General features: G+C 42.2%; 1 protein-coding gene across 50 annotated transcripts in view; it reads right to left on the reverse strand.

Moving 5' to 3' along the window:
* Window positions 1-12871, reverse strand: part of OSBPL9 (oxysterol binding protein like 9) — a 188901-nt gene that overhangs the window by 22081 nt on the left and 153949 nt on the right. For all 50 annotated transcript variants that reach the window (XR_016211030.1, XM_070078517.2, XM_008265262.5 and 47 more), the window contains 3 exons: window positions 9553-9643; window positions 8422-8526; window positions 696-855 (listed from right to left, as the gene is read on the reverse strand). Coding sequence is in view for 49 of the 50 variants with exons in the window: in XM_070078517.2 (XP_069934618.1) it covers window positions 696-855; window positions 8422-8526; window positions 9553-9643 (356 nt within the window). In the remaining variant the exon portion in view is untranslated. The remainder of the gene's footprint in view (window positions 1-695; window positions 856-8421; window positions 8527-9552; window positions 9644-12871) is intronic.

The raw sequence follows: 12871 nt of genomic DNA on the forward strand, positions 1-12871 counted from the left end.
ACTATGCCACAGCGATGGCCTGGATTAAGATACTTCAAATATATAGCACTAGACTATAAATGTCTCTTGTTTCCCAAACAGACTGTACATTCTTTGAGGGCAAGAACTTGTTCTTTTTAACTACTGTACCATTCTTCTAACTAGCACCATACTAGGCTTATAGGTGTGAGTATCTCTCTTGTAATATAGAAACAAGAGAGTAACATTTTATTTGTATAATATTTTGTAGCTTATTCATCATCTTTGGACCCTCTCCCAGTGTTGGTATTTTAGAAATGTCCAGAGAGTTGCCTTTATAAGATTTTGTTGGAAAATGAAATGAATATTTTGCAAGAAGAAGGTTAATTTAAATAAGAGTGTAATGGTTTGCAAAAAAAAAAAAAAAAAGTGATGTACAGATTAAAATATTAACCTGGAAAAAAAAAAAAAAAGAAATGTCCAGAGAGTTCAACTAACAACACTGGAACATTACTATGGCTGATGCTATCTATTCAATTTGGAATTAGGAGTAAAATCAGAACTTTTCAACAGAACTTTCTTTGCTTAATAAGCCAATTAAAAATAAGTTGTCCTTTTTACTGTTCCCCAAAAAAAAACTTACAAGGCAAATCTGTCATTAACATAATCTTAAAATCAAATTATACTTTTAAAAATCAGCAGAGTTGTTTAAATACATACTTTATTCATCCACTTACTCTATCAAGCGCTTTGGGGATGAGCCACTTTGGTGGAATTCGTCAGCATCATAGAATTCATCTTCACTGCTAGAATAAGAGAACTCTGGGACTGTATTTGGAGACAAGTTGACATGGCTTGGAGAAGTGAGACTGCTACTAGGTGGTGAATGCCCACTACCTAGGAAGTGACAAAGTTTTTAATCAGTGAAAAGTGTTGGCAATAGCAGAGGAGAAATCAGGCAGAGAAGAGTCAAAGCAGACCTTTAGGAAATCAAGAAAAAGTAAGTTGGTAGAAGTCTCTATACGATTTGTAAGGAAACTCAACATTTAAATTATACATACACAAAAAAGGCACATCACGTTACAGAATGGGGATAGAGCCTTTTAAATAAATGAAAAAATGTCACACTCCCCTTCTAAATTAGAGAAAAACTTCTGAGTATGTAAGCTTTTGTTTGTAAGTCCCTTAACAGACACCAGAACCAAAAGAAAGCCCAGGCTCTTATATAATACTGTAATCTAGACATCTAAAAATGTAGCAGTGAACCATGGGAATGCAAAATGCAAAGAATATAAAGACCTCACAAATGTGAAAACATTATTCAGGATATAACACTCATATCTGTCAATATTTTCCAGCAGTCACATGGAAAATGAAAAATCTCTGCACAAAGTCCTGGGCACACACCACCTAAATTTTTTTACTTCTTTTCCACCTAAGTTTCTATCAGATGTTTGGGGCTTTGGAGCAAAGATGAAAACAGAGGGCTACTATGGGAAGAATGTAGAATGGGAAAAAGACTAAGAGAGCAGCCTTAAGAAAAAAAAAAAATCTGTTCTCCCACACTTTGTTGCCAGGCTCACAAACAGTTTTAAAATAATATGAAAAGCGGCTGGCGCCGCAGCTCACTAGGCTAATCCTCTGCCTTGCGGCGCCGGCACACCAGGTTCTAGTCCCAGTCAGGGCGCCGGATTCTGTCCCAGTTGCCCCTCTTCCAGGCCAGCTCTCTGCTGTGGCCAGGGAGTGCAGTGGAGGCTGGCCCCAGTGCTTGGGCCCTGCATCCCATGGGAGACCAGGATAAGTACCTGGCTCCTGCCATCGGATCAGCGCGGTGCACCGGCCGCAGTGCACCTGCCGCGGCGGCCATTGGAGGGTGAACCAATGGCAAAGGAAGACCTTTCTCTCTGTCTCTCTCTCTCACTATCCACTCTGCCTGTCAAAAAAATAAATAAATAAATAATAAAAAATATGAAAAGTCTGTTACCTAAAAGATAATGCTTACTGTAGAAATTCTAGAGATAACTCATGCGCCAATCACATTAAAATATCTCTTTCTCCTCACTAGCTTTCTTTTATAAGAATGGGGAAAAAGAGACCAGGAATTATAAATGCAATTACTCCAGATGATGGCAAAACTGCAAATATGTTTAAGAATAAAATGAGTTCGAATGGGAACTGCAAACAAAAGAACTGAGATATAGAGATCCAACAACATGATAGGTTAACTGATCTTTTTTTCTATTATTGAAAGAGGTAAGGGAAAGAAAGGTGGAGAAAATATAGTTTGAAAAGTAAAACAACATAAATCACACACTAAATTATTTTTATTTCTTTATATGGAGATGGGGAACAGAAAAACACAGACAAAACTCCTATCTGCTGATTCATTTCCCAAATGCCTACATCAACCAGAACAGAGCCAGGCCTAAGTTGGGAGTAAGGAACTCGACCTGGATATCCCAAGTGTGTGGTAGGGAGCCAAGTACTTAAGTTATCACCTGATGCCTCACATTAGCAGGAAGCTGGAATTGGGGCAGGGCCATGACTCAAACTCACATGAATATGGATTGTACACATACCTAGGTCTAACATCTGTCTTGCTTACTTAGAATGTTTTTTTTTTTTTAAAGAATTACACAGAAAGATAGATAAAGAGAGATAGAGACGGGGTTGGGGGGAGGGGGAGAGAGAGAGAGACTTCCATCCTCTGGTTCACTCCTCAAAGGGCCACAATAGTTGGAGTTGAAGTGATTTGAAGCCAGGAGCCAGGCTTCTTCCAGGTCTCCCACGTGGCTGCAGGGGCCCAAAGACTTGGACCATCCTTCACTGCTTTCCCAGGTGCATTAGCAGAGGGCTGTATTAGAAGTGGAGCAGCTGGGACATGAACCAGCACCCATAAGGGATGCTGGTGCTGCAACCCAGAGTTTTAACCCACTGTACCACAGCGCTGGCCCCACTTACTTAGTTGTTTTTTTTTTTTTTTTTTTTTTGGTTTTTGTTTGTTTGTTTTTTGACAGACAGAGTGGACAGTGAGAGAGAGAGAGAGGGAGACAGAGAGAGAAAGGTCTTCCTTTGCCGTTGGTTCACCCTCCAATGGCCGCCGCAGCCGGTGCGCTGTGGCCGGCGCACTGCGCTGATCCAATGGCAGGAGCCAGGTGCTTCTCCTGGTCTCCCATGGGGTGCAGGGCCCAAGCACTGGGGCCATCCTCCACTGCACTCCCGGGCCATAGCAGAGAGCTGGCCTGGAAGAGGGGCAACTGGGACAGAATCTGGCGCCCCGACCGAGACTAGAACCCAGTGTGTTGGCACCACTAGGTGGAGGATTAGCCTGTTGAGCTGCGGCGCCAGCCCCCACTTACTTAGTTTTAAAAATTTCTTTAAATCTGCTATTCTTTAAATCTGAATTTTGAAATATCTCCTGAAATAATTTCCAGAAAATACTTTATCTTTTGGAAATAATTTATATTAAAATTAATATACACAATGAAGAGCCCATCACTATTTAGTTTATAACTATCTTTTTAAAGATTTATTTATTTGAAAGGCAGAGTTAAAGAGAGAGAGGGAGAGAGACAGAGATTATTTTCCATCTAATGGTTCACTCCCTAAATGGCTGTGACGGCCAGGACCAGGTCAGGCTGAAGCAGGAACTAGGAGCCAGAAGCTTCTTCCGAGTCTCCCATGTGGGTGCAGGGGCCCAAGCACTTAGGCCATTTTCCATTGCTTTCCCAGGCACATTAGCAGGGAGCTGGATTGGAACTGGAGTAACTGGAATTCAAACTGGTGACCATATGGAATGCTGGTACTGCGAGCGGCAGCTTAACCCACTACATCATAGCACCAGCTCCTGTAACTGGCCCCTTATATATTTTTAAGTACATACATTTTAGCTGTTTCAAAGTTCTGACACAATCCTACTTCATAGAAAACAAACAGGAAGGGAGAGGTTAGAGGATAAGACATATCCACATCAGAGTGCTTGAGTTCAACTTCTGACTCCTGTGCCTAATTCCACATCCTGCTATTGAAGACACTGGAAAGCAATGGTGATGCCTCAAGTAGTTGGATTCCTGCCACATGTGTGGGAGACCTGGATTGTACTTCCAGCTCGTGGCTATGCCCTTGCCTCATACTGGCAACTTAGGCCATCTGGGGAGTAAATCAGTGGGTCAGAGTTCTCTTTCTACCTATCAAATAAAAATAAAAACAAAAACAGAATAGGTTTGGCTTAACTAAGACTTTGGTTAAGATGCCCCCATTTCAGAGTGTTTAGGTTCAATATCTGCTTCAGGTTCCTGAATCCAGCTTCCTGCTAATGCAGACACTGGGAAGCAGTGGTGATGGCTGAAGTGGTTAGATTTTTGCCACCCACATGGGACATCTGGATTGAGTTCTGAACTGCTAGTTTCAACTGAAACTGGCTGTTCTGGGCATTCGTGGAGTGAACCAGCAAATAGTACTTGCTCTCCCACCTTTCAAATAGATAAATAATTTTTTAAAAATTAAGAAATTAAAACTACATGCACTATTTTTATAAAAAGATTTATTTGTTTGAAGGCAGAGTTACAGAGAAGCTGAGAGAGAGAGAGGTCTTCCATCCGCTGGTTCACTCCCCAACTGGCCTCAATGGCCAGAGCCACGCCAACCCGAAGCCAGGAGCCAACAGCTTCTTCAGAGTCTCCCATGTGGGTGCAAGGGCCCAATAACTTGGGCCATCTTCTACTACTTTCCCAGGCCATATTAGAGAGCAGGATGGGAAGTGGAGCAGCAGGGACTGGAACCTGCATCCATATGGGATGCTGACACTGCAGGTGGCAGCTTTACCCACTACGCCACAGGGTCAGCCCCATACAGGCACTATTTTTAAAATGAGTAAGATGTGACATAGGTCACGAGATACAGAAGTCTGCCAAATCATGTTAACTTCATTATTCAGACTGCTTATCATCATTTTCCCAAGAGTTTTCTTTCAAAATTCAGAAGGCATCTGTCCAAGTTCTTAAAGGAACATCATCTGTACCTTTATTAATTTAAATTTTAAAAGGGCTAAAATTACATGGTAATTTTATAATTACTACATAGTTTCGAAAAGTCTGACCCAGGTTAGAAATCTGTGGAGAGCCACCGGGGCTGCTAATCTCAAGAAGGGCTTGGGGCGGAGGTTAAAGCCCCACCCTGCACTGCCTGCACTCCATATAGGCGCCAGTTTGAGTCCTGGCTGTTCCTCTTCAGATCCAGCTCTCTGTTGTGGCCTGGGAAAGAAGTGTAAGATGGCCCAGGTTCTTAGGCCCCTGTACCTGCATGGGAGACCCAGAAAAAGCTCTTAGATCCTGGCTTTGGATCAGCTCAGCTCCGGCTGTTGCAGGCATTTGGGGAGTGAACCAGGGATGGAAGATCTTTCTCTCTCTCTCTGGCTCTACCTCCCTCTGTAACTCTGTCTTTCAAATACATAAAACACATCTTAGGAAAAAAAAAAGAACGGCTTGGTTAGGACAAGCATGTGGCACAGCAGGTTAAACTGCTGCCTGTGACCCAGCATCCCATGTGAGTGCCAGCTCAGGTTCCAGCTGTTGCACAGCTGATCCAGTTCGCTGTTAATGTGCCTGGGAAAGCAGTGGAAGATGACTTGGGTCCCTGTCAACCAACATGGGAGACCAAATGGAGTTCTAGGTCTTTGGCTTAGTCCTGCCCTAGCTGTTGTGGCCATTAGGGGAATAAAAAAAATGGATGGAAGATCTCCCTCTCTCTCTGTAACTCTCTCAAATAATTAAAATAAGTCTTAAAAAAAAAAAAAAAAAGAGTGGTTTGGCTTTTGCCTCCAGGTTTAATAGATTCAAGAGTACTAACTGCTTCCTTGAATTTGGTTCTACAGATAACTTGATGTCAATTAAAAAACATCTGCTGCTCTTCCAGGTACATTAATGGGGTAGATGAATCAGAAGTGGAGCCAGGGGTCCAGCATTGTGGTACAGAGGGTAAAGCCAACAGCAGCAATACAGGCATCCCATATGGGCCCCAGTTTGAGTCTGCTCTCATCCAGCTCCCTGCTAATGTGCCTAGGAAAGCAGTACTTTCACCCCTGTACCTACATGGAAGACCCAGAATAAGCTCCTGGCTTCAGACTGACCCAGCTCTGGCTGTTGTGTCCATTTGGGGAGTGAACCGGTGGATGGAAGATTTCTGCTTCTCCCTCTCTGCCTTTCAAATACATAAATCTTAAAAAGGAACCCAAGGGGCCGGCACTGTAGCTCACTAAGCTAATCCTCTGCCTGTGGCGCCGGCACCCCGGATTCTAGTCCAGGTTGGGGCGCCGGTTCTGTCCCGGTTGCTCTTCTTCCAGGCCAGCTCTCTGCTGTGGCCCGGGAGTGCATTGGAGGATGGCCCAGGTCCTTGGGCCCTGCACCCGCATAGGAGACCAGGAGAAGCACCTGGCTCCTGGCTTCGGATCGGCGCACACGCTGGCCGCAACACTCTGGCAGTAACGCTCCAACCGTAGTGGCCACTTGGGGGGGTGAACCAACGGAAAAAGGAAGACCTTTCTCTCTGTCTCTCTCTCTCACTGTCTAACTCTGCCTGTCAAAATTAAAAAAAAAAAAAAAAAAGGAACCCAGGAAGGGCCAGTGCTATGGCACAGTGGGCAATACTACTGCTTGTGGTGCTGGCATCCCACACGAGCACAGGTTGGAGTCCCGGCTTTTCCACTTCCAATCCAGCTCCCTGCTAATTTACCTGGGGGAAAGCAGCAGAGGATGGCCCAGGTGCTTGGGAGACCCGGAAGAAGCTTCTGGCTCCTGGCTTCAGACTGGCCCAGCTCCTGCTGTTGCAGCCATTTGGGGAGTGAACCAGCTGATGGAAGACCTCTCTCTCTCTCTAACTTTCAAATAAATAAATAAATAAATAAATCTTTAAATGAAGAAAAGATAAAGAAGTGGAGCCAGAACTCAAACCAGCAATCCAATACGGAAAGCTGAAATGGCAAGTAGCAGCTGAACCCTCTGAACTACAACACTGGTCCCACTGTTTAATTTGTTTCAAATTAAATTAGTTTAATTGGTTTTAAAACAATGAGGCTGGTGGTATGGTGTAGTAGATTAAGCCACAGCACTAGCATCCCATATTAGCACCAGTTCAAGTGCCAGCTACTCTACTTCCAATCCAGCTTCCTACTAATGTACCTAGGAAAGCAGTGGAGGATGGCCCAAATACTTGGGCCCCTGTACCCAAGTGGCAGACCTAGATGAAGCTCCTGGTTCCTGGCCCAACCCTGGCTATTGTGGTCATTTGGGGAGTAAATCAATGCCTGGAAGATCTTTCTCTCTCTCAGACTTTCAAATAAATAAGTCAATCTTAAAAAAAAAAAAAAGAGAGAGAAAGAAATCTAACTCTAACACTGATAGTATCACTGACAAGAAAAAAATAAAGACTTTTAAGTGTAAAGAAATTAAGAAAATGCATATTAAAATAAAGTTTTTTGTCTATAACACTAGTAAAAATGGGAAATACTGATAAATGTTTCCTCAAAAAAAGTGCCAAAAATAGTGTACAGAAAAATCATTGAAATATTACTTAGAATAGGAAAGTATTAGAAACACCTAAATATCTACCAGTGGAAAACAGGTAATAGCTGTCCAGGCAAACTGTGAAGAGTACTTCATAGGCCTAACTGTGTGAATATGGGAATTCTCTAATTATTCCTATTAAATGAGAAGAGCCAAAGGCAGGCATCTGGCCTAGCAGTTAAGATGCTCACATCCCACATCAGGCTCTATTCCTAACTCTGGCTTCCTGTTAGTGCAGACCCTTGGTGATGGCTCAAGTGATTAGGTCCCTATCACACATGTGGGATACACTGGCTTGAGTTTGGTTCTGGGCTTCGGCCTGGCCCAGCCCTGGCCATCATGAGAATTTGGAGGGGGAGAGGGGTTAGGGTGGCGGGGAGACAGGGGAAAGGAACTCTTTCTGTATTTCCCTCTCTGTGTGCATCTCCCAAATAAGCAACAAAAATTTAAATAACTAAGAGGAGCTAGTTACAGAAACACATGACTTCATTTAGGTTAAAACAAGAAGAACAGTACAGCTGTACAACCAAGATGTATCTGTGCTTTACAAGGATGCAAATGACAGGGATTAAAAGACTTCAGATATTGTTCTGTATACGCCTATATTGTCTGATAACTTTAAAATAGGAAAGTATCCAAGTCTCACAAGAAAAATTTTGAAAGGCAATAATTTTTAAGGTAAAAAACAAAACTTTGAAATATCTTTTTTAAATCATAATCACCATTGTTTCTGATCCAATCAACAACTTTAGCATTTTGTGCCCAGAATGCAATGGTAAAACAAAGATATCTCTGAAAGAAATAGAAAACAAATTTCTCCAACCTTTTCATTCTCCCAAGTCAGGCACAAATCTTGAATGTTAATGAGGAGTTATGAGAAGGAAACAAATGATACCATCTGTACCTGTACTGTTTGGTGTTGGAGTTTGATGATGTCCCAAAGTAGCTAATACAGGTCCAACTGGTAGGGAAGATGGACGCTGCTCTGACTTACACAACTGAGCAGGTTCTACAAGATTCGAACGTGGGAAATACGTTAGAGAAACAGTCACACACACTGTTGACTACAGTTGTTTAGGATTCTGAATCCTAAAGATCAGTAATTTTTGAAACTATAGTCTGTAAAATATAAAATGTAAAATAAATACAAAAACTATATTCTAGTCAATAAAGTTCCACATGCTCTCTGAATGTTAAGCCTGAACTCAAGAGTAATACACTACAGAGTACTAAGACATAGGGTAGGACATCAAGAAGTCAGTCATGGTAAGCCACTACCCCAGTACAATTGCTGTCAAAGCAGTCACTGTTTATGAAATATAAAATCTGAAATGGGGCACAAGACCAGGTCCTCTTCAGTCTTCTAAGAAATATTAGGCTCATTCTCTTAAGGAGGAAAAATTCACAAACCTATTTCACATGTTTGAAAAACACCGGTTCCCTTTCACATGGCAATTTCTGACATCACTATGTCATCAGTAAGAACACAGACACAGATTAACAAAAAGGCAGCTGGATCAGCGCAGCTCAGTGTTATCTTGAGCTCCACTGTGTCTATTTTTTAAAAACAGCATCTCTTGCTCCATTCTTAAAAATGTACATGTCATACAATTGGGGGCATCATAAATTTCATTTCTTTCTCATTATCTTAAAATCCACTGTGAATAAACTGTTTTTCAGAGTTATAAAGAATATTCCAAAAAAGTTAACTGCTGGGTTATCCTTTAAATAGGCTATGGTGTAAGATTTTCCTTGATAGCCATGAATTCTGTATAGCACTCTGTTACACCAGCCAATCTGAATCTCAGCAACCCTGTTTATCTTCCATCTCAATCTGAAAACCAAAACCCTTTCATCATACTTCAGTAGTCCCAATACAAAATACTATGCATTTTTTTCTAGGTCATTTTTAGCTGCAGTACTTTAAAAAATTCTATTGTTTATTTAAAGCAAGCAAAACTAAGATTACTACAGTAACCTGCAAATTAAGTTTTTAAAATCATTAACCTTTGAAACATTTTGCCAAATATCATACCTGGAGGTAAGACAGTCTGGGAAGGCATTGTGCTGATCACTGGTTCCAAGGGACTAGGCTGATATATTGCATCTACAGGATTAATAGTACTCTGAGATAAAGAAACACAGTATAATCATTTCTAATTCAATGTTTTTCTCATGCTAACCCTCCCAAATGAATGAAATACCGACAATTCTGACAGCAAAATCCTGAAGGCAGCTATAAAGACAAGGTGATCAAATTGCAAAGAGGAAATGAAATCCTTTTCTATACATAAGTGTTAAGAGTTTCTTGTAACAAAGCATAGCAAGGAAGGAAAAAGAGTAATCTCTGCATACAAGACGGTAAAGCTAAATTGGAAAGCTTGGAAGGAGTTGTAAAGCAGTGTGGGGAGATCAGAGGAAGTCTGATAGCCTCTCAATTCAATTAAGCATGTTCCAATTAATGTACTACAAATAAATGGGTCTTCTGGCTCCTGGCTTTGGCCTGGCTGCTGCAGGCATTTGAGGCGTGAACCAGTGAAGGTCTGTCACTCCCTCTCTTTGTCACTCTATTTTTCAAATAAATAAATCTTTTTTAAAAATATTTTCATTCTTAATAAACACATAATTTTACAAATTTATGGGAAAATAAATAAAAAACGAGAACTCAAAAAAATCCTTATCTTCCAATTTTACTTTGCCATGAACTCTTAACTAGTTTCTCTCTTTGTGCTCTAGTTTTCATGTTAATGAGTGGCTAAGAGACCCAAACCATGAAGATCTCATCTTTGTATTCCACATTCCTGCCACCATCCATCCCTGGGAACCACACAGTACAGTGCCTAGTTCTATGGTCACTCCAGGTGGAAATGCTTCAGTTCTAATAGGTGTAGTTATATGTAGCAATAATTTTAGGGGAAAAAGGAAATCCAGGCTTCTCTGATTCTAAGCCAAGAAACTATTCCAACAGTAAGAAGGCATTTTAAAAACAGGACTCCAGAGCTTACTGTTGCTTTTTATTGAGGAGGAGGGAGTGGAATGGATTTGAAACCAAGGTCTTTGCCACTGTAAACGTGAGACTACCATTTAGAAGACCAAATTAGGGGCTGGTACAATGGTGTAGCAGATAAAACCGTTTTCTGCAGTGTCAGCATCCCATATGGGAGCCAGTTCATGTCCTGGTTGCTCCACTTTCGATCCAGCTCTTGACTATGGTCTGGAAAAGCAGAAGATGGCCCAAGTCCTTGGGCCCCTGCACCCATGTGGGAGACCTAGAAGAAGCTCCTGGGGTCCTGGCTTCTGCCTGGCCAGGCTCCAGCCGTGGCAGCCATTTTGGGGGTAAACCAAAGGATGGAAGACCTCTCTCTCTCTCTCTCTCTGCCTCTACCTCTGTAACGCTGCTTTTCAAATAAATTAATTAATTAATAAATCTTAAAAAAAAAAAAGATCAAATTAGACAAACTCCAGAAACACAGACGTTGAGTTCTTTACCTTTCCTTGATGTGCAAACTAAACTTGAAATATACATTAGAGTTTGTAACGGAAAATATTTAAATATTTAAACAGAATTTTATAAAGGAAAAGTCTTGCTAATGAAAGAGCCCAAAAATATTTGTAAACACTTATAAGCAGGGTGGGCGTTTGGCCCAGCAGTACAGACACCAGTTAGATGCCCATCTCCCACACTGGACTGCCTGGGTTTGATCCCTGGCCCTGGCTCTGGCTCTGATTTCAGGTTCCTACTAATGCAGACTCTGGGATGCAGAGGTGATGGCTCAAGTAACTGGATTCTTGGAACCTACGTGAGATACCTGGATTGAGTTCCCAGCTCCCAGTTTTGGCTTGATCCAGTCCTGGCCCCATCCATTTGGAAAGCAAACTAGTAAATAAGAGAATTTTCTGTCTCTCAAAAACAAACGAAAACTTAAGAAGCACCTAACAGTAGAAACAGAGATAATGGTAAAGTTCTTGTAATATTTCTATCTTATGCCTAATTTTAAAACATTTTAAAAATCAAAATCTTTCTGTACAAATATGTAAAGATTTATGTATTCATTTGAAAGGCAGAGTTATATAGAGAGAGAAGGCGAGAGAGAGAGAGAGATTCTTCCATTTGCTGCTTCACTCTCCAAATAGCTGCAATGGCCAGGACTGGCCCAGGTTGAAGCCAGGAGCTTCTTCCAGGTCTTCTGAGTGGGTGGAGGAGTCCAAGCACTTAAGCTATCTTCTCAGGTGCATTAGCAGGGAGCTGGATCCAAAGTGGAGCAGCTGGGACTTGAACCAGTGTCCATTTAGGATTCCAGCACTGCGAGCCACGGCTTTAACTGGCTGAGCCACAGTGCTAGCCTCTCTGCATAATATTTTAATTTTTTTGACAGGCACAGTGGACAGTGAGAAAGAGAGAGACAGAGAGAAAGGTCTTCCTTTGTTTTATTTTTATTTATTTATTTTTTGTTTATTTATTTATTTTTTGACAGGCAGAGTGGAGAGAGAGAGAGAGACAGAGAGAAAGGTCTTCCTTTGCCGTTGGTTCACCCTTCAATTGCCGCCACGGCCGGCGCACTGCGGCCAGCGCACTGCGCTGATCCGATGGCAGGAGCCAGGTACTTATCCTGGTCTCCCATGGGGTGCAGGGCCCAAGTACTTGGGCCATCCTCCACTGCACTCCCTGGCCACAGCAGAGAGCTGGCCTGGAAGAGGGGCAACTGGGACAGAATCCGGCGCCCCGACCGGGACTAGAACCCGGTGTGCCAGCGCCACAAGGCAGAGGATTAGCCTAGTGAGCCGCAGCGCCGGCCCTCTCTGCATAATATTTAAAAATCAATAAATCAGATCTTTTAAACTAAGTGATTTGTACACAGGTATTCTGATTTAGGCCACTATAACAGTCTATCTACCATAAATAAAATACATACATACATACATACACACACACACACACATACTTTATATATATTTATATATTTGAGAGGCAGAGTTACAGACAGAGAGAGGAAGAAACAGAGAGAAAGGTCTTCTATCTGCTGGTTTATTCCCCAAATGGCCACAGCGGAGCTGGGTCAATCCAAAGCCAGGAGCCAGGAGCTTCCTCCGGGTCTCCCATGCAGTTGCAGTGGCTCAAGCACTTGGGTCATCGTCCACTGCTTTCCCAGGACAATAGCAGGGAGCTAGACTGGAAGTGGAGCAGCCCATATGGGATGTCAGTGCCACAGATGGATGCTTAACCTACTACGCCACAGTGCCAGCCCCTCTACCATAACTATTCTAACTGAAAAATAAAAGGACACTTACAGAGAATACACCCTGAAAACAATCATTAATAATCAAAAGCCTATGCCGGTGCTGTGGCACAGTGG

Source organism: Oryctolagus cuniculus, chromosome 7, assembly GCF_051225735.1.
Source record: "Oryctolagus cuniculus isolate XC-2025 breed Fujian yellow rabbit chromosome 7, ASM5122573v1, whole genome shotgun sequence".
Classification (NCBI taxonomy): domain Eukaryota; kingdom Metazoa; phylum Chordata; class Mammalia; order Lagomorpha; family Leporidae; genus Oryctolagus; species Oryctolagus cuniculus.